Genomic DNA, 19762 nt, shown 5'->3' with positions numbered 1-19762 from the left:
CTACAAAGACACTGCGACTGGCTGGGGACGTGCCTTAGCCACAAATCACTGGAAATTAGAGAAGCGTCCTGGGGCAGTACCACTGCCTCCCGCTTGTGCTCTTCCCTAGGCATTTGCTCCAGGCTGGGCTCGGAGACAGGACACAGGGTTAGAGAGACCTTTGATGTGATCCCATGCTGCCGTTTGTGTGACACAGAGCTATTCCTTATGTCTCTGTGGTTTGGACCCGCTGGATCCCAGTTTGGACCCACTGGATCCCAGTCAGGTTCCGGAGCAGAGGCGAAGCAGGCAGCATCCAAGACCTGCTGCTTCCCTTCCATGCAGGACGGCAACTCTTGGCAGAGTTACCCTCATTTTTTCTTGCACCCCTCTCCAACCACCCCTTCCCTCTGTGCTCCCCCCTCCCAGCCCCGCCGTGCTTTGGCCACAGAAGGGTTACACCAGCGCAACATCCCTCCTCATCCCTCCTGCCAGGTAGAGGAGAGCGGGGCTGGGAGGATGGCAGGCGGGCACCCGCTGGAAAAACACACGGCTTTATTCCTCTCCGTTAATTTAATCTCCCTTCTCCCACGCCGATGATGATGATGATGATGATGTGAGCTCGGGAGCGTTCCCGGGTGGGCAGCGCGGCTGCCGGGCCCGGGGCTCAGCTGCGGGGGGGAGGCCAGGACAGGCCGGGCATTGACGGCCTCAATGCCGGCATTGTCTGCGGCGCGGCCCGCCGAGCTGGGAAAGGAGGCGGGGGGCGGGAAGGGCTGAGCGGAGGGAGGTGGGAGGAAGGCAGGGAGGCGGAAGGAGGGAGGGATGTGCAACTGTTTGCCCAGCGAGAGGGAAGTCCGAGCGGGGAGAAGGCGAGGTCTGAGGCTGCGGCGGTGGTTGCCAAGAGCGCGGCGCTGCACATCAGCGAGCCCGTGGCATCGGGCCGCGGAGCCAAGTTGTGCCCGCAACTCCGTTGCCCCCCGCTCTCCTCGGTGTTTTCCCTCGCGAACATCGGCCCTGTCTTCCTCCATCCTCGCTGCCCCGCTCCCGGTGCCTCCCTCCCGGCTGCTCCTGCCTTCTGCCCTCTGCTTCCACTTCCCCGGGCGCGCTCCCCTTCTCCCTTTCTCCCATCCTTCCTTCTCCAGCCCCCTCTTCCTCTCCCATCCCCTTCCCTCTCTGCCTCTCCCTCCTCCCCTTTCCAGCCCCCTCTCCCCTCCAGCCCCCTCCCCTTCACATGCCCCCTCTCCCTGCTGCAGTGCCCCCCCCTCCCTCCCCTTTCCCGGCCGCAGCCGGAGCGCTTTCCCGGGCCGCCCGAGGCAGCCCCGCTCCCCGGTGAGGGCAGGGGGGCGGCGGGCCGGGCTGCACCCCCGGGGAGAGGGTCGGGGAGCGCCGCTCGCAGCTCCCCCCCCCCCGCGCTCGCCGCCGCCGTGGTGCCGAGCTGCCGCCTCCCGAGTGAGGCTCCCTCCCTCCCTCCATCCTCCCGCCTCCGTCTCCCCCCCACACCCCCCTCCCTCGCTCCGCCTGGGAAAGTGGGTTAGGAAGGGAGCTCGGCGCTGGGAGGCTGCACAGCCGCGCACTGGAGCAGGACCATCCACTCGCGCAGCCCGGCTGCACAGGACTCGTGGTGTTCCTTTTTTTTTTTTTTTTTTTTCTTCCCTCCCCCCCCCTCTCCTCCCACCTCTCTTCATCACTCCAAACGGGTCGATTTCATTATTGTTGGGTTTTACTTCTTCTGTTACCTGACTTTTTCCCTCTTGCTTTTTTTTTTCCCCCCCTTTTATTTCCCTTTTTGAATTGAAGGTTGTGCTAAGACTTTTTTTTTTTTTTTTTTTTTTTTTTTTTGGAGAGCCTTGAAAAAAGAGAAGAGGGGGAAAGAAGCCAGCAAGAGACTGAAAAGAGCAAGAGAAAGTGGCAGCTAAGGAGGACTGTGAAATCACCTCCCCTTTCTGGGGCTGTCGATCAGAGCGAGAGTTGCACATTATTATTATTATTATTGTTTTTCTTTCTACGTCTCTCTATCCACATACAGAGAGAGAAAGACAAGTACAGACAGTGAAACTCGACGAGACCAGCCATGGTAGCGAGGGCTCAGCCTGATCGGAAACAATTACCGCTGGTCCTACTGAGATTGCTTTGCCTTCTCCCTACAGGGCTGCCAGTCCGCAGCGTGGATTTTACCCGAGGTACCGATAACATCACCGTGAGGCAGGGGGACACAGCCATCCTCAGGTAGGGCGTTTTGCCAACTTTTCCTGTTCTGTCTGTGTATCTGTATTTCCATGTATGCACCGTATACGTGTGATGCGATACGGATTCGCCTGCCTGGTGTGTTATTTTACCTCTCCAACTGCAGCAGCTGCTGCTACAAACAAGCTCTGCGTGTGTGTTTGTGCTTTAATATAAAAAAAAAAAAATTTCGCAAAGCTTTTGAAAACCTCTTGCCACCGCTCGCCTCTGTGTAGTCCTTTTGGATCAAAAGAATTTCAGTGGGGAAAGATCTGTTTGTGTTAGCCGGCTCTCGTGAACGTACATTTTCCACCAGCCCTGCAGTATCAATAGAGAAATCGAAAGGGATCCAGCTGTGCTTGCCAGATGTTCCATTGATCTTCCCACACTCCTTTTTGTACCTATGCAAAAACTTTATCCCTGGTGCTGCCAGAACTCTCAGGCAAGTTGTTTTGGGAAACTCTGGCTTTTAATTTTATTTATTTATTTTTCTGCCACGTAGGGAGGGGAGATGGATACACTAGTTGAAGAGGCTGGTGAAAACACGGTGTAAGAGCTCCAGCGTTTATGAAGCTTGTATCTCGTTCGCTGCGTTGGGGTTTTTTTTTTGCAGGGCTAAGTAAGTGCCGTGCCTGCGGGGTTGTGGTGAGGGTGTCTTTGCACATGATGCCTCGTTCGCTGGTGGTGTCGAGTGTTACACTTCTGTGTTTGCCGTGCAGGTTTTCTAAAGGTAGTTCTGAGGCTACTTGGGCTTTCAGTCAGGAGTGTCCCAAAGAGCTGAAATGCAGTCATCTTTTTTCCAGTGGGTTTCTTTTTCGAATTCTGCCTTGCTCAACTTGCCTGTGGTAACTTCCATACCGAAGGAAAATTCCGTGTGCGTGAGGGTGTGCACACGCTGCGTGTTATGGCTATAAAACTACGGGACGTGACTTAAAATAAGCCTGTAATCTGTATGAGGAGCTGATAGTACACGGACCTTGAAGCATCAAGGGAGCAATTCCCTAGCAAAGCTAACGGCAACAGCAAAGTTTTCTTTCTTTTTCTCTGAAATAAATCCTGCTAGGTGTCACCGAATGGTCTTTTACACGATCCCCTGTGTACTGCATCCCTCCTGTTCAATGACAGGGGGGTGTGTGAGCTAGGAAGATGGGATCGGGGAAGAAGGATGCTGGAGGAGGGATGTGTGTGTGCGTGTATACGTGTAGTGCTTCTCTCAGCTCCCGTGTGCTGGGTTGTTTTGATCCTGGAATATCCGTTCAGCAGCTTCCATTTCCCAGCTCTCCAGACTTGTTAACTCGCATGTAAGATTTATCCACACGGAGTAATAGGATTTACAGAGTAATTCATCTGCCTTGCATATGTGGTGGAAGGGGTTTAGATGCGACGTGGTAAACACCTAACAAGGGGTGTTGCCTCTGACTCCTGGCTTCTCTCCTCTCCCTGCTGCTCACTAGCGATTCATATATCCCATTAACCCTTTTCTAGCGGGACTGCCAGCTGACTTACCCCCTTTTTAAAGGCAAATCGCTTCCATCAATCATTTATTTTGGAGGGGCTGCTCAGGCAGATGTTTGCCGGCATATGTTTGGTACGTACAGCAGCGGAGTCATTAAGCTCCCTTGTCCAGACAGGGGTCACTGGATTTCTATTTCCCACTTAACCTTGGAGCTTTTGAGTTTATCTGGACGCCGTGTGGTGAGGCTGCCTTTGCAGCACAGAGGGCTGCGCGGGTGGTGGAGATGGTGCCTGCGTGCGGAGCGGTTCGTCAGCAAGCTCAGCGGGGCTGCATGGGAGAGCGGTTCCAGCGGTTGCCTGTGGAGCGTGTGGCTTGCCGGGGTTATGTCAGGCGCTAAAATAAAACACCTGAGTGAGATGATCCAGCTGCGCCAGCCAGATGTGCGCCGAGTGCCCCAGTTCGCAGGGGTGGCACACCACCCGGCCGCGTAACCGCTCGCCCCGAGCAGTACGGCGTTCCTGGCAGGCTGCGTTTCTGTCGGAAGCGACTGTGGCCAGCGCACAGGCTTCACCTCCCTCGGCTGCCTGCCGAAGTTCTTTAAGCAGATCCAGTGGCCATATGCTTTTCATGTTTCCCAGGAAGGGCAGTTGTCTCCTCTCCCTTTCCCTGGGAGCAGCCCCAGGTTTCTGGTGTGCTTCAGTCACTCCTTCAGAGGAGAGGCAGAAGCCAGGCTGTGCCGGGAGCCAGGACTGCCACATGAGACTGGAAGGGGTGAGATTTCCCTCTGTCCCATACACTTCAGGTCCTGCAGGATGGCATTTAACACCCTTGATTTCAAAGCAAGGGTTGGTTTGCTAGCTTCCCCCTCGCTATTTTCCCTGCCCCTCCAAAACATCACTCACTTTAAGACAGCCTTGTGTTTGAAAAACTCCCAGCATCTCTCTCTCCCTGCCTGTAGATCCACTAGTGACAATACACAGGGAAGAGCTAGATGGGGAAAAACCATCAGGTGATCTGTACTAACTGTGCTCAGAGCAGATCTTTGCCTCCTCAGAGAGATAGGTAAGAGATTTCTATACAGAGATCATATCACCTATCTTTGCTATGCATCTACTTCAGAGGGAAGAGGGAGCGTGCAGTGGTGGTTTACCAGCGTGCAGTAGCTCCATCCCGTAGCCTGAAGGGAAATAAAGATGTAGGAGGGAGAAGAAAAAAAAAGATATGCAGTTGGAGAGAATTAAAAGCAATGTACATAGTGATAATATAACTGAAAACATTTCGTTCATGTAAATTGTGGTGCAAATCATTCAGCAAAGCACTGAGGACTGGGTGTTCTGAATGATCCTTCTCCTCTGGGGCCTTATACATTTGTATATAGTGTTACACTTGTAGGTGGAAGAATGGGTGGGTGGACTGTTCTATGAAGTGGAGAAAAACAGTTTATTACAAGCCCTAATGTTCCTGAAGGAAGCCACTCCTCTGGAGCTTCATCTGCAGCTTTGTTACTCAGAACAGAATTATTCTGGGAAGTTTGGATGACTTTTTAAAGCTATGGCATTTAAAATATTCCCTTGCTATGGACTTTTAAAAAATGTTCCTAACTCTATACTGGCTCATCTCCTAAATGACCTGGCAGCAGATTTGATTCATTTGTTGGCCTTGCTGAAGGTTGATGACTTTTAGTGAGTATTTGGCATGGGGAAGTTAGGGAGTTGCAGAGAGAGAGAGAATAAAAATAGCTCGTGATGGACTATCCACAGGGAAAAAGGTAATGATCTGCTCCTTAGAGCAAGGCTGAAAAGGGAGGAGGGGTCTGAGAGCTGCAACAGGTGAGAAGGGCTGAGCAGAGCTGCTGGTGTTTGGCCAGCTACAACCAAGAAAAGAGAGCAGGATGTTTCAAAGATGACACTGTGTATCAGAGAGCCTGTCAGACTCACTAAGGTTTCATTTTTTAATTCTGTCTTCAGCAAGTGAAGGACACCGAACCTTATTTTGAGTATTGAGAGAGAACCCCGTGCTACAATTCCTGCCAATGTTTTGCTTGCAAGATCACAGACATGAGGTTGTCAGGTTCTGTATGCAGCTTCCCTGCTTGACGTTAGGAAAAAAAGAATCTCCAAACAACAAAACACACAAAATATCCCCCAGAACTAATGAAAACGGGAGAATAAGAGCAAGCCCCAAGACCAAATCTTCTTTCTGCTTACCTGTCTCCAGCATCCCCTCCCACCTGATTTGCTCTGCGAGTGTTGGGTGAGCAAAGGCAGGGACCCTGTGCTTTGTTAGGCACTTTCAGCCTTGGGAGGGGATGAGAAATAGGAGGAGCAGGAGTGAAGGGCAGCTACTGCAAACTGGAGAGGGAGGGAAATGTGCCTCTGTGTCGTGTCTGGCCCTTAGGATGGGTCAGAAGTAAAATGACAATGGAGTCTATGCTGTGGGATCAGGTACCAGGGGGAAAGATCAGCTCTCTTGGGAACCACCACAGCAGCTCACCCCAAAGAGCCTTGAAATCACTATTCCGAGGGCATCAGTAGGGCTTGCGGGTTGTCCAGGGCTTTTGGTACTCCAAGGGCAAATTTGGCCTGTAATGACTTCTGAAATGGAGCTCGTCACTAGCTGGAACCAAAATGGGTCACATCCCCGTTCCCATCCGCTCAGTTATACCAGTACAAATCCACCAAAGCCCAAGGGCACTGCCAGAAATATCACGTTTGTCTTTGGGGCAGATTCCTGGGGACTGCTCATAAAGAGGTACAAGTGACTCATACAGGGCTTAAGCTGCTGAGCACTGCTCAGATGATGCTCAGCCCGTTGGAGAACTGGGATCTTGCCAAGGCCAGAATTTGGCTCATTGTTCTTGAGTTTTTCCAGGCATCAACTTTTCATCAAGAATTAAATCAATCTGATGCTGATGCACTGATGAAAACCAGCATTTAACTGAGTGTGCAATTTCCATTTTTACCAGGTATTTTGAAATACGAAATTCCAGGATGATAGCACGTTTAGGAAATTCCATCCTAATGGGTACTTAGTTTTTTCAAGTCACACGTGTCAAAGTGTGGGCTAGAATCAGATTACCAGCAGTAACGATAGCACTGTTGGTGTAATCCTGCAATATAAGCAGTTTATGCAGCCTCTGTTCTTGGCCTCCCGGTATTTTGCTGATATTATACATGTGGAGCTATGCTAGAGGACAAAGGCACCTCAGGCAAAGTAGCAACACAGCATCACAACAAAGTTTATGCCCTATCCAGTCATTTTAAAAGAAAAGTAAAAGCTATTCAGATTACACTTATAATTAGCATATAATTTATAACAGGGAGCACTGAGCTGAGCCCTTTGCTAGAAATGAGAATAGGCATGTTCAAAGGTATAATGCCACATAATCATACAGTCTTGGCAGTAAAATTGTAACCTTGATTATTAGTAGTATTGTTGTGGCACTTAAAGGCCACCGCTGAGTTGAGGCACCCTTTTGTATTAAGTGCCACGCGAGCAGAGAGGAAGAGAAATCCCCTCTTCTGCAGGGTGCGTAGGCTATTAGCTGGGATGGGCAGGGGCTGGGGGTGGGCAGGAGGTGCCCGGAGGTGAGGGGACTCGCCCAGGGTTGCAGAGCAGGGCTCGGGAGCACCCAGCCTAGCGACCTATCCATTAGCTTGGGTTGCCTTTCGGCTCAGCCACGCGACAGCCCAGCGAACACGACGAGCGAGGTTTCCCCAGCGCGTCCTCGTCTGCGCTGGCGTTGATGAAGAGTCCCAAGTGCTCCTCATCTTCTCTGGTGGACACAAAGCCTTCGTGCTCAAATCTAGCGTGCGTGTGTCGAGAGAGGGAACGTTGGGATCTCTGCAAAGGGGGCTGTAATCAGCTGATAGTTTCCTTTAAAAAAAAATAAAAATGTATAAATGTAGTAACAGATGATGTTGCAAAACTTCAAGGTCTGGCAGCAGATGGTGCCATTATATGAAGGCACACATAGATATGTGAGTGTGTGGGCACACGTATGATAAAAGAATATGTATATGGTCAGGGGCTGGTGATCAGCATCTCTCCTTATACACATGCACTATTTGTATGCGGTGCGCCCAGTTTGTGAGACCACATTTTCTGCAAAGTGGGACTAACCCATCTCCCAAGGAAAGGCAGGGTGGAAATTTGAAAAGAAAAAACTCTTCCTTTGGTGAGATTGTGTATGTTTAATAACACCGTATGTATAATTTGCATTCAGAAAGATGGAGGAGGAGAGACAGTATCAGACTGTATGGCTTTAACCTCCTCCCCTGAGTCTGCACACACACTTCAGTTTGCAGCTAAGTACCATATGTTTTCCTACTTAGTTGGCATTAAAATTTATATAGTAGTGAGTGTTACCTGGAGTGTCTCACAGTCGGTACCTCTTCCACTCCGCTCCCCTCCCCAGCAGGTCATGAGGAAAGACCCAGTCTTAAAATAGCTCGTGGTTACCGGAATTCGCCACCTCGTAACTATAACTTTTCAAAATATATATTACACCTACCTGCCCTTTGCATCCAGACCCACAGGCATGTGATTCTGACAGAGCCGCGGGGCCGCAGCTCACCGCTGATGCAGCGGCAGGGCCTCTTGTCATTGAAGGTACCTGGGTTTGTTGTCCATCAAAATTCACTCTGGCTCATGTGAACTCCTGCTCTGCTGGAGTAAGTGCCACGGAGGGCACCAAGGTGAAGTCAGGAATTTACTGAGTTTTCTTTTACTCTTCTCTTGCTGAAGAAGAAACGAATGTGATTTTCAGCTGAATCTGACACCAAAGCATTAGCTCCAGGCTTCAGGCACATCTAACGTGTCTGGTTTTATGGTAAGTAATGGGAACTAATAACGATGAGTTTCACCTCTGCCTAGAAAACAGCTATTTCAAAATAATCTGAACAGCCAATCTCCCCCGTGCCTGTGTATTTCTGCAGATTTTTATTAGGAGCAACTCGGTTGTGTGGGAGAGGGTGGCTGTGACCCCCGAGTGCCCCAACGGTGCTCAGCCCCGTGCAAAGAGAGGAGAAGCAGCCCTGCCGCAGCTCTATTGATTTCACAGGGGCTGGGCTTTTTCGGCCAGAGCTGACTTGATGGAATCGAGCCCGCTCAGGCTGGGCTGGAGTTCAACAGCTACTTTGCAGTAACACATCTGCATGAGGTTTGGGGCTGCGTGCTTGCGTGTGCCTCTGTGCAAAGGTGTTTCCCCACGTTTGCTCCTGTTTAAAAGCGGAAAGTGTTTTTGTGTGTGGAGTTGTACAAATATTTATATACTCCGTAAAGCTGCAGACATTGTATAGGCGAGAGGCAGCGCTGCCCGATGGACGGCGTAACAGACTGCTTGCTTGGGCGTCTGTGTGGCTTTTTCTGGCTCCTGGGCCTTGATAACCATCTCTGATGTTGGAAGTGTCCTTTCACTTCTCTGTGTCTCCGTTGCTACAGCCGTTAAGGAATCATAGAATCACGGAATGGTTTGGGTTGGAAGGGACCTCCAAGACCATCCAGTTCCAACACCCCCCACCATGGGCAGGGACACCCTCCACTACACCAGCTTGCTCAACGCCTCATCCAACCTGGCCTTGAACACTGCCAGGGGGGATGGTGCATCCACGACTCCTCTAGACAACCTGTTCCAGTGTTTCACCACCCTCAATGTAAAAAATTTCTTCCTTATATCTATGGAAATCTGCCCTCTTTCAGTGTAAAGCCGTTGCCCCGTGTCCTATCACTACAAGCAGGGAGCAGCGAGCTTGCAGCGAGCAAACAGAACACTGCATCTTCCTCTTCTGAGGCCCAGTGGTTAACACCGAGGTGCATCTGGCCAATACTGTCCCTTTCCAGTAGCAACAGGAACTACTTTCACCACTGAAATTTGCATTTCTATGGCAGAGGGAAGTAGTGGAAGCTTCGGAAGAGCAAGGAGGTTCCTCCCCGATACACACTCTCTCGTGAGAGATGCTCCAATGGTTTCTCTTCATGGGTGCGCTCCTTAGATGGGCTCCTAGGAGAGCACTGAATTTACATGGGGAAGGGAAAGGCCGAGAGGGCTCCAGCTCCCCAAGCACCAAGCCCTCCTGTGCTGTGCATTTGCCAAACTAAATGGGAGGGATGACACGGCCGTGCAGCCGCCACTCCCGCTACCGCTGCACCCCCTGCTCTCAAGAGCGGTGCTGGAGATGCACCACCACCACTGCCCCTAATGCGGCGTGACTCGGCGTACCACTGACAACAGTGTCTCATCAGGGGTGGTGATGGTGCTTTTCTGGTGTAGGACCCCAGGGGTACTCTGACTGGGAACCCAACAACACCTGTATGGCAGCTACCTCGGCCCTCTGCTTTCCCACTCCCTCCATCCCAAGCTGGTTGTCCACCCTCACGCGAGGCCGAGCGAGGGAGACCATGGCAGAGCTGCACGTCTGTTCACTTTTCATGCCTTGCTGTGCAGACAAACCCCATGTTGAAATCCACTGGCAAGGCAGCCTCCATGACTTTGAATAGTAAATACAAATCTCTCCCTCTCTGTGTCTCTCTCCGTTATTAAGCTGACAGGCACTTAGCCAATTATCCAGTCGTCGTCTCAGCTGTATTTATGGAGGAGGAAGAGACAACGCGCACAGCTCTTGTCTTCAGGGCTTCAGCTGAGTCTCCCTTGTGTGCCACAGCGTTTTCCCTTGTGTGAGCAGCTTAGGACGCCCAGGAAAAGACCAACGGAGGGGGATGAGTTGAGGAGAGGGAGGGGGAAGCAGAGGGGACGAAAGGGGGTTCTGCTCCCCCAGCCCAGGCGTGCGCTGGAGCTGTCATCGTTTGCCATTGTTTCCGTGTTTAAATTTGGCAGAGCATGTGTGCCTTTGTTGCATGAGGTTGGGGTGGATGGGGAAGGCGATGGCTGCGAGTACTTCTTCACTCTGAGGGTGGTGAGGCACTGGCACAGGTTGCCCAGAGAAGTTGTGGCTGCTCCATCCCTGGAAGTGTTCAAGGCCAGGTTGGATGAGGCTTTGGGCAACCTGGTGGAGTGGAGGGTGTCCCTGCCCATGGCAGGGTGGTTGGAACTAGATGATCTTTGAGGTCCCTTCCAACCCAAACCATTCTATGATTCTACTTGCAGAGTCATTTTGACTGTGACGGGGCCAAGAGTCAGGAACTGTGTGGTGACACACTGTGAGTCTGTGCCTTAAAGTAAGGGGGGGGCACGTGTGCTTGGGGACGTAGTGTGAATCTGTGACTTGGAGCCAAGAGGCACCCCAATCCCTGATGCGGTATTGCGCCTGGAACGTATAGCCTGTGCTGGCTCAAGTGTTTACTCCAAACAGCAAAATTTAGGCAAATAGTGCTGAAGTGTTCTGTGAATATTTTCATGAATGTTAAAAATGAATTCACTTTGGCTGCAGCTGTGCTTCCTTTGTGTGTGTGTATGTGCATCTTTTTTTTTTTTTCCTCTTCCCCTTGTGAATAATCTGAGCGGATGAGTTTTCCTTGCCCTGGCGTTCATGGACAGAACGTTTTAAACAGGTTCATAGCTGAGCAAACAAGGCTCTAGCTGCAACTTTTGGAGCTGGAAGTCCCTGGCCATGCAGATTTGCAGGCATGTGCCCCTTCCTCTCCCCCAAGACACTGACTTTGGGTGTACACCTGTGGTGCTCTTGATACATATTTATATAGGATGCTGCTTGGGGAGCACTGGACGTGGTTCCAACAACCCCTCAACAGCGCCCAGGCATAAAAGCAGTCGAACAAGTGAGACGTGGAGCTGATCGCAGCTTGAGCCACCATAATTTATGTGCATGTGACAAGAGAAAATTACCTTTAAACTCTGCACCCAACCAATCAATCTTCCAGCAGCCTGTTTTTGCTAGGAAAGGTGCCTCGGGCCAAGCCTATCAAGCTCAGAAAAAGAAAGGTTGAAATGTTCCAACATCATTATCTCTTTCTTTTCCTTTGGAGGAGAGGAGCCATGGTGACAAAGACTAGCTGACGCCTTCACACCAGCTCCTTTGTAGCGAGCCCCATTCCCACCCCCAGCCCAGATTGCCAACAGGAATCAGCAGGAATTTGTTCATGGTCAGGCCCCACGTTCATCTTGTCAAGGAAGAGAAAGGAGAGCATGTGACAGAGGGGACCAGGCATAAATAAGCCTGCCAGAATTGAAAAATGCTCAAGAGGGGAGAAAAACACCACCACCACAAGGTAGCAACCCTCCTGAGTGCTGCAGGTAGCACAAGGACGTTGAGAAACCCCTGTGTGTTCAGGGGTGCCCTCTGAGCTTGGAGAAAAGTGGGATTCAGGGAGTGACTAGTCCCTGAAAAATTATTGTCCCCTCTCTGCCAAATCCAATCTAATATGGTCTGTAGTCTCCCTGCCTGCAGCTGTAGAGCAGGGAGCCCGTGCCAGCTGGGGCTGTTGTTTATTGGGGCTCTGTTGGGGAAGGGGCATTGGAGCCCCCCTCCTTGTATGAGCGGGGGCACGTGTGAGCCATGATCCAGTGGAACCTGTTTGTCCCTTCAGAGCAGACAGGTTTGTCAGCAGTCCCCTGGAGTCAAAGGACAGGGGAGGTTTTAAGCTGGTGGAAGAAGATGGGGAGGGTCTGCTGCAGCCTGCCCTCCTCCTTTTCCCATCAGGCACTCCCTTAGCCTTCGGCACACTGGTTAAACAGGGTTGGTCCTTCCACAACCCCCTGCCAGTTCTCAGGCAGACCCTGTCTCCCACCTCCAGCTCCCCAGGCTGGCCCTGCAGACATATCCTGGCTGCCTCTGCTTAGCTGGGCTCTCGTTCCTGGCAGCAGGGTGAGGATCTCAGAGCCCCATAGCTTACCGGGCACCCACACCCTTCTCCCCTGCTATGGGGACATCTCCCACCACCTCTTTGCTCCCTGAACAGCAGAACTTGCAGGGACCTCGTGATCCCAGTGCTCAACCCCAGCCACAGCAGATCACTCTCCTTCTTTTTAAGTAATCCCTTTTGGATGCAGTGGCTAGGAACTTTCCCTGGCCACTCGCTGCTGTCCCCACCCAGGTACCCCGTGCCACCGACTGTCGGGGTGGCTGGCAGCACTGCAGAGAGGCGGTCGGGGCTGGAGCAAACGTGATGGAGCAAGCTGCTTCTCAGAGCCCTTTGAGATGCCGCAGAAAAACGACGCGCACGCATCTGCACGGTTGCTGGCACGCACCCACCATGCACCCACACGGGTGTATTTGTCTGTTTCTTGGGTATGCTGCTGATTAATTGAAATCCATGCTGGGTGCGGTGGGGCAGATGCAGGGGTGCTGGTTGTGTGCTCGGACAGGTCTTAGGCACGCAAGTGAGGACCTTGTGAAGGGCTGACTTCGGGTCCTGTGGACCTTGTGATGAGAAGCTAAGCAAATGCAAGCCCCTCATAGTGATGTCCTCCCTCAACTTTCCCACTAATGGTGGTTGTCTGAAATGGATCAACGTGTTGATGGTGGGTATGGATAGGGGCAGGCTGCAGGTAGTACTGGCCTCGTGTTTATTTAAAAAAAAAACCAACAACAAAACAAGACAAAAAGTGTAAAGAAGTACGGCTGGTCAGGTTGCCTTTCTCACCTGGATGCTACATGAAGCAGCCATGGTGTTGGGCAGTAAACAGTTCATGGCAGCACATGAGGGCAGTGCTCCTTCGGGTGTGCTAAACGTGGGCAGCAGTCATAGGAGATGAGGAACAGAAAAGGAGTTGCCTCCTTCACCAGCTAGACCCGCTCCTTAGGGCCTGTTGTTGTTATACCTACTGCTGAGAGTTGGAGTGTGCCCAAAGCCTTGGAGTTGTGCACGTGCTGTGTCTCGTCTGCCTTCCCTCCACTGCCATCCTTGGCTGTCTCTTGCCAGAAAGGACAGAGGAGAGTGTGTGTGCAGAGATGTGTCCATTGAGAGAGAAAGGATGGATAAGTTCATCAGAGAGACAGAGCTGAAATATCTCTCTCTCCCATCTCCTCTCCTGTACATCGCACCCGGCTCCCTCTCCTTGGCACGCTCCCCCAGCCAGCCTGCCACCTTGCTCGACGAAGTTGTCTGTCACATCTCTTCCTTGCCTTCTCCATCTCCTCCCTCTCTCCGTTGCTTTCTCTCTCTGTCTCACCCCATCTCCTCCTCACCCTTCACCCCTCCTCAACACAGCCTTATTCCTGACTCCAGCCCTTTCCTTCTCTTCCTTTGCTTTCTCTTTCTTTGCTCAACTCTGATCTCCTTTGAATTTCTTTCCCTTCTGGACCTGGGAGCAAGAATTAGGGGTTGGGGGAAAAGCAGAGAGGGACTGGGGAGCACCATAGTGATTGCAGTGCCCTGGCTTTTTTGCTGTAGATGGTAGGGCAGACTCTGAGCTTGTTTGTTGGGCATGGCCACTCAATCAGCGCTCAATATTCAGGCAGGACCTGCAGAGTATTCCCAGTGTATTTATTTTCTGTTCCTACACAGAACGCCCAGTGCCTGTTTGTCCTGAGAGCTCATAGGAAGGGGTGTGCTTGAGAGGGTTAATAAGAAGTGGGGGCTGCGTCACCAGTAAAGCTCTTTCTCTTTCTAGCAGGAATGTCGTTGGATGCCTGTTGCATCCCAGTGGTCTGCTTCTTCTGCTTTCAATTGCAGCCCAAGTGGGAAATAGGGTGGAAGGAGAGCCCATCCATTGACGAGGTGGTTGATGGACAAGAGCTGGTGTGAAGGCCACCTTGCTTCTGTCAGCAGAGGAACATGCTGCAGTGCTTCCTTGGTTTGTTGCGATTCTACTGCTGGAAGTTGGAACGGAGCAGCTGGGGGCTTTTTTTCCCCTCTTGTATCTCTTTCTTGGGTGAGAAGCTTGACATTCCTGCATGATGCTGACATAGGGTGACACAGATCAGTGCTGGAGTGCAGACCTGAGATTTTCTTGTGAAGATGGGCAAAGGCAGCAGGTGTGTTAAGAAGACAGTGGTGGTGCAATGTTACGGAAAGTCCTCCCTGTTCAAAGTGTCAGACCTCTCTGACCTTGAAGAGAAGCCACAGGTCCTTAGCTCATGAGTTAGGATTGTTTCAGCCAGATTTTTTCATTGCAGGAGAGGCTTTCCAGGAACTCTGGAGACAGCCCCACATGTTTGGCGTGGAATCATAAGATGCCACAGAACGCTGAAGCCAGCTGCTGGTGCTGTAGCAGGGACGTTCCTCAGTGCTGGTCACCCTTTATTATCCTCCTGTGGTGCTTCCTTTTTTTGTGAGGCTGGGACTCTGAAGCCTTTGTGAAAATGCACACATCCTGGCTGCTTTTACACCTAAGGGAAACCTGAGATTGGCATCCGTAATCAGAAGCAGAAGGTGCTGCAGGCAATCTGTCTTCCTAGCACTGCATTAAACCCATTTTAGTTCTTTCAGCTAAATATCAAATTATCTGTCCACCCACACATCTTCCCCACTGCATCAGCCGTGCTTAGCGAGGGGCCATCTGTAGGACTTTTCCCCGGACAAGGGGGTCCACAGGGGTTCTTGCGTAACATGCTTCATGCGTATTCGTTGGCCTTTAGAGTGGCATTTCTTCCCTTCCTATTCTCCTGGCTGGTCTCCAGTACTGGCGAGGAGTCAGAGGCATGCAGGTCTTTCCGTTTGAAAAGTGTGTCCCAAGGTGGAGAAACACGTGCAGCTTTCTTCCTATCTGAGTTGGGAAGTGGTGCTTAAATGCAGGCCAGGTGAGTCAAGGACCTTGGACATAGTCAGATCAGTTAGGGTTTTTTGTTTTGGTTTGGGGTTTTTTGTTGGTTTTTTTTACTACCTGGAGCTCAAAGTGGGAGCAGCATCCAGCCCCCGGAGAAGAGAGAAGGAAGGGCGTGTAGCAGATTTTACAGCATCATTCAGCCACGTTGTGTCCTGTTCTAGCTGGGTCTCTGCTCTGGGGGGGTTGTGTTGCCTGCTTCCCGATCACCATATATACTGAAGTTGAGTCCTGTGTCTATTTGGGGTACTTTATGTTTCTAGGGAGATGTGGAGCTGTTGGATGTAGTCCAGAAGAGAGCAATGGGAATGATCAGAAGTCTAGACAGCATAGTCAGTGAGGAGAGATGGATGGAAATGGGGTTGTTAGGCCTAAAGAAGAGAGGACTAAGTGTGAGATATGAGTAACAGCAAGCAGGTATGTAAGATACAAAAGAAAGGAATGATCTCTTCTGCAGGAGAAGACGAGGAAGAATGGTTTAAGATTGCAGTGAGAGAGACAGGCTGAATGTTGGTGAGAACTTTGCAACAGTAAAGATAGCAAAACATTGAATCAGATTGCCTTGGGAGACTGTGTAGCTCCGTCACCGGAGGGCTGTAAGGACAGACTAGACATGTACAAGGAGTGACAGATGCCACAAATGACCATGTAGAGCTGATCCATCCTTCATAGAGAACAGACTAGACGGTTCCTTTGGGTCTATTCCACCTCTGCTTCTCTATTCTGTGCAGCCTTCAGGCTCAGAGAATGGCAGGAGTGTGGGCAGAAAAACAGCTAGGTGCCTCAGCCCAGCCAGGAGGTCCTTACCCATTTTTTCTGCTGTGGCTGCCCTTCTCCTGTCCATCTCAGGAGTGTGGTGTGCTCCAAGGAGTCTGTAGTCAGTGCCACTCTAACACAAGCATGTGACATTTAACCTATCTGGCAAACACAAGTAGGAATCAGTGTCAAGACTATCCTTAAAACCAGTTTTCTTTTGGAGTGACTCAGATCTTTTTTCTTATCTGCTCCCTTTGGAGGGCCACAGGACCTAGAGGGCGCTTTGCTATAAGTGAGATAGGAAGAACAAGTGGAAGGCTCAGTGTTTTATCCTTGGCAAGTTTGATGATGTTGCTGAATGTTCACCTCATGAGGCTTTGTCAGCACATTCTGCTAATGAAATGTCACCTTTCTCTGGCATGACATCACCTTATGCGTTGGGACATGATTCCATGAGAGGGTGTACCTGAGAGGTGGATGTGGTACAGCCTATGAGTGCTGTTGGGGCTTTTCACCCCTGGGGAGGTGGCGTGTGACATGAGACACAAAGGGGGACAGGCAGCGAGCCTTGCGACCGCCGTGTCGTGCCTTGAGCAGTGAGTTAGGTGGCTTACAGGGACACATATAGCAACCAGAAAACTCCGGTGCAGTGAGGATGTAGAGAAAGGATGTGTTAGGAGGGTGAGGAGCAAGTAAAGAGAGGAAAAGCTATTTGGGGAAGAGCGTACAGGGGCCTGATGTAAAGTTTGGATGAATGTGTTTGGTCTTAATCTTTCTCTGGCTGTAGTGGCCCAGGCTGTTGCTAACCTGGCCGGGCGAGCTGCCAGAAGCTGCCTCCACTGCCCACCCATCGTCCACTCTCATCCTGTCTCCGACTCGTGTTTTCTTGTCAGCATTTCTCTCCTACAGATCGATTCCTTCTTGGCTCATCCCAGTGATTTTAAGCATAGAGAGAAACTTCCTCTTGGCGGTGAGAGATAATCAAGCTGAATATTACCCATCTCTGAAGTGCAGGCAGTCCGTGAGCAGAGCCAAAGTCAATATCTTGGCAGATGTTGTCTTGCATTGATTTATCTTCTCCTGGAGCAGGGTGGATGGCCTCGAAGAAGGCAAGCACGGTCACCTGGCCAAGCCCCAAAACATTGGCAGGCTACATTAGCTCGCTTGATTTGGTCTCAAGAAGCTGCTCTCCTCACTGTCTGGGGGCAGGAGAGCGTGGTGCCAAACTCACAAATCCCTCCTTCGCTCCTGTGTTCGCGGCGGTGTTGCTTCTTGTGCTGAGACAAATCCTGGGCTCAGAGCACCGGCTCATGGTGCTGAGCTAAGCCAGCCTCATTTACCGGCTTAATGGAGCAGGAAAACTATTGTCTGCGCTGCTGCTGGGGCAGGGGAGAGGAGCAGGAGACCGATGCCCCAGGGGGGCCTTGCAGCTTGGGGACTTCCCCTTGCAAGGAACCTGGATGTGTTGGGAGGAAGCAGAGGGAGAGGAGGCTTCTGTGTGAGCAGGGAGGGAGCAGCAGGAGAGGGGGGAGATGGGCAGGGCCCCTCTTCAAGTCAGAGAAGTTATAGGCAGGAGAAGGCTGTGCAGGATTGGGTAGGAGGAAGGAGGGCTCCTTGCAGATGAGGGAGCGAGGATGGAGACAGCCCGTGGGGGAACCAGTCGCCAGGCAGGAGGACCAGGTCAGCATGCTGCTCCTGGGCTTTGCCCTGTCGTGAGGAGCAGACAAAGGTGTGTGATACTACCTGGATAGAGTTCCAGTTCCCCGCTCCCCAGTACAATGCAGTCACTGTTTTCAAAGACCTTTGAGCTCTGCTCTTGCGTCTGGGAGCTCCAGGTTTGGCTCTGGCAGGAAACGGCCTCCAGCAGAGCAGGCAGGGGGCTTTTCAAACCCGCAGCTAAAGAGGAACCATCTGTATGATCTCAAGTAACAGACACTCGTACGCAAAACCCGTCCCTTTTGGCACCATCCCCTTCCCCAGCCCCTCATCTTCCCAGCCCCTCAGCTCCTCTCTACCTACCCTGCCACTTCCATGCCGTAGCAGCGGGCGCTGCACGGATACGCATACAACATCTCTGGTTCTGCAGTCTCCCCGAGGGCCTGGACAGATGCTGATTGTCTTCATGCCCAGTTGGGGACAGCAGGAATCGTTATAAATAGCATCAGTTCCATGCGTAGCAAAGAGAAAACTTTCCTCCAGAAGTCCATCCCTCAGCTCCCAGGACTCGCCAGGAGGTCTCTCAAATGTCACAGTACGTTTGCGGCAGATAGTACCTCTGGAGGCTTCCTGTGGGTTCAGGTCTTGATCTAGATGGAAAATGGAACAAGTTTGCTGAGCCTTTCCTCACAACCTAATTCTCTCTGCCTGCCCTCGTCGTTTTTATGCGCACAGTACTTTCTGTTCAGAAGAGGCTGGGGACTGAAATAGGAGAAGCTGCGGAAACCAGTGCTGAAGATGCACGAGCCTGATGTGCTGGGGAAAGAAATAAGCCTGGAGCAGTGTGTGGGGGTGCAGGGCAGAGCTGCTGTTGGGACAGCTGAGGAGGGGGCTGCCGTTACTATTGCACGAGACAGGCGCGTTGAGAGTGAGCAAACAGTCCTAAGAGAAAGTAAGACGCTTTTCCAGGACCAAAGGCTCCTTCTCCTGCTCCCCTCTGGGGTTGATGTGCTTCTGCAGGAGCACACGCTGCATGGAGGAGTAGTAAGATGCTTTTCCAGGACGAAAGGCTCCTTCTCCTGCTCCCCTCTGGGGTTGATGTGCTTCTGCAGGAGCACACGCTGCATGGAGGAGCTGAAAGCAAGCTGTTTGGAGGCACGGTTGTTCATCCCCCCTCTCCCCTGGTCCCTGCCCGCAGGCAGAGAGCAGCATGTAACACCTGTGGGCAGCCAGAGCCCTTTCCATCTCCCTGGCTGGCACCAGGGTCCATCCAGCCTTAGGCAGCGCCGGCTGCTGCCGGGGCTCGCATTATCCGCCAACGTTCCTCCACCGAGGCTTTGTGGCTGCGCTGCGCTCGCCGGCTGGAGATCTCCCCGCGGGCATCGCAGGGAGAGGCCCTGCTGGCGATATGCACAGTGATATTTAAATCAAAATTGCTCATGTGTGGCTCAAGGAGTGAGAGGGAGCGATACCTCCACCTCCCAGCAGCTCCCCAGCACCTCCCGGAGCCCCGTTTGGACGCCGTTGTGCCATATATTACGCCGTCGGCCTCCGTGCGTGATTTCTGCCCTGTCCTTGCTTGTTCTCTGGTTTCCTTTGTGTTTATTATTCTAATTTATTGAGTTACCTGGCGTGTTTTCGCAGACGCCAAGGCTGCTTTGGGAAATTAATGATTGTGCGTTCTGCTTGGTGGTGCCTCGTGTAGACTTTGCTTTTATGTGATGGAGCCTAAAATACGCTCGGAGAAAATGAAAATGTTAACCTCTATTAAAAGCATATATAGATAAGTTGTTGTCAGATCTATGCCAGAGCACATGGAATTACTTTGAGATTATTTAGCTTAGTAGTCCCTGCCGTTTCTGAATCTCAAAGTATTTTAATGAATTTCTCCTTTGAGACAAGTCACTGTTATAGAATCATAGAATCACAGAATGATTTGGGTTGGAAGGGACCTCAAAGATGATCTAGTTCCAACCCCCCTGCTATGGGCAGGGACACCCTCCACTACA

The 19762-nt window shown here is 51.6% G+C and overlaps 1 protein-coding gene across 1 annotated transcript in view; it reads left to right on the top strand.

Annotated features, from left to right (window-relative positions):
* The first annotated feature begins 2053 nt into the window (after nucleotides 1–2053).
* LSAMP (limbic system associated membrane protein) overlaps nucleotides 2054–19762 on the top strand; it is a 326923-nt gene continuing 309214 nt past the window's right edge. The window contains exon 1 of the mRNA XM_086615048.1: nucleotides 2054–2208. Coding sequence (XP_086471174.1) covers nucleotides 2054–2208 — 155 coding nt within the window. The remainder of the gene's footprint in view (nucleotides 2209–19762) is intronic.

The sequence above is a fragment of the Tauraco erythrolophus genome, chromosome 1 (genome assembly GCF_009769465.1).
Source record: "Tauraco erythrolophus isolate bTauEry1 chromosome 1, bTauEry1.pri, whole genome shotgun sequence".
NCBI lineage: Eukaryota > Metazoa > Chordata > Aves > Musophagiformes > Musophagidae > Tauraco > Tauraco erythrolophus.
This window is presented reverse-complemented; position numbering and strand designations above follow the sequence as displayed.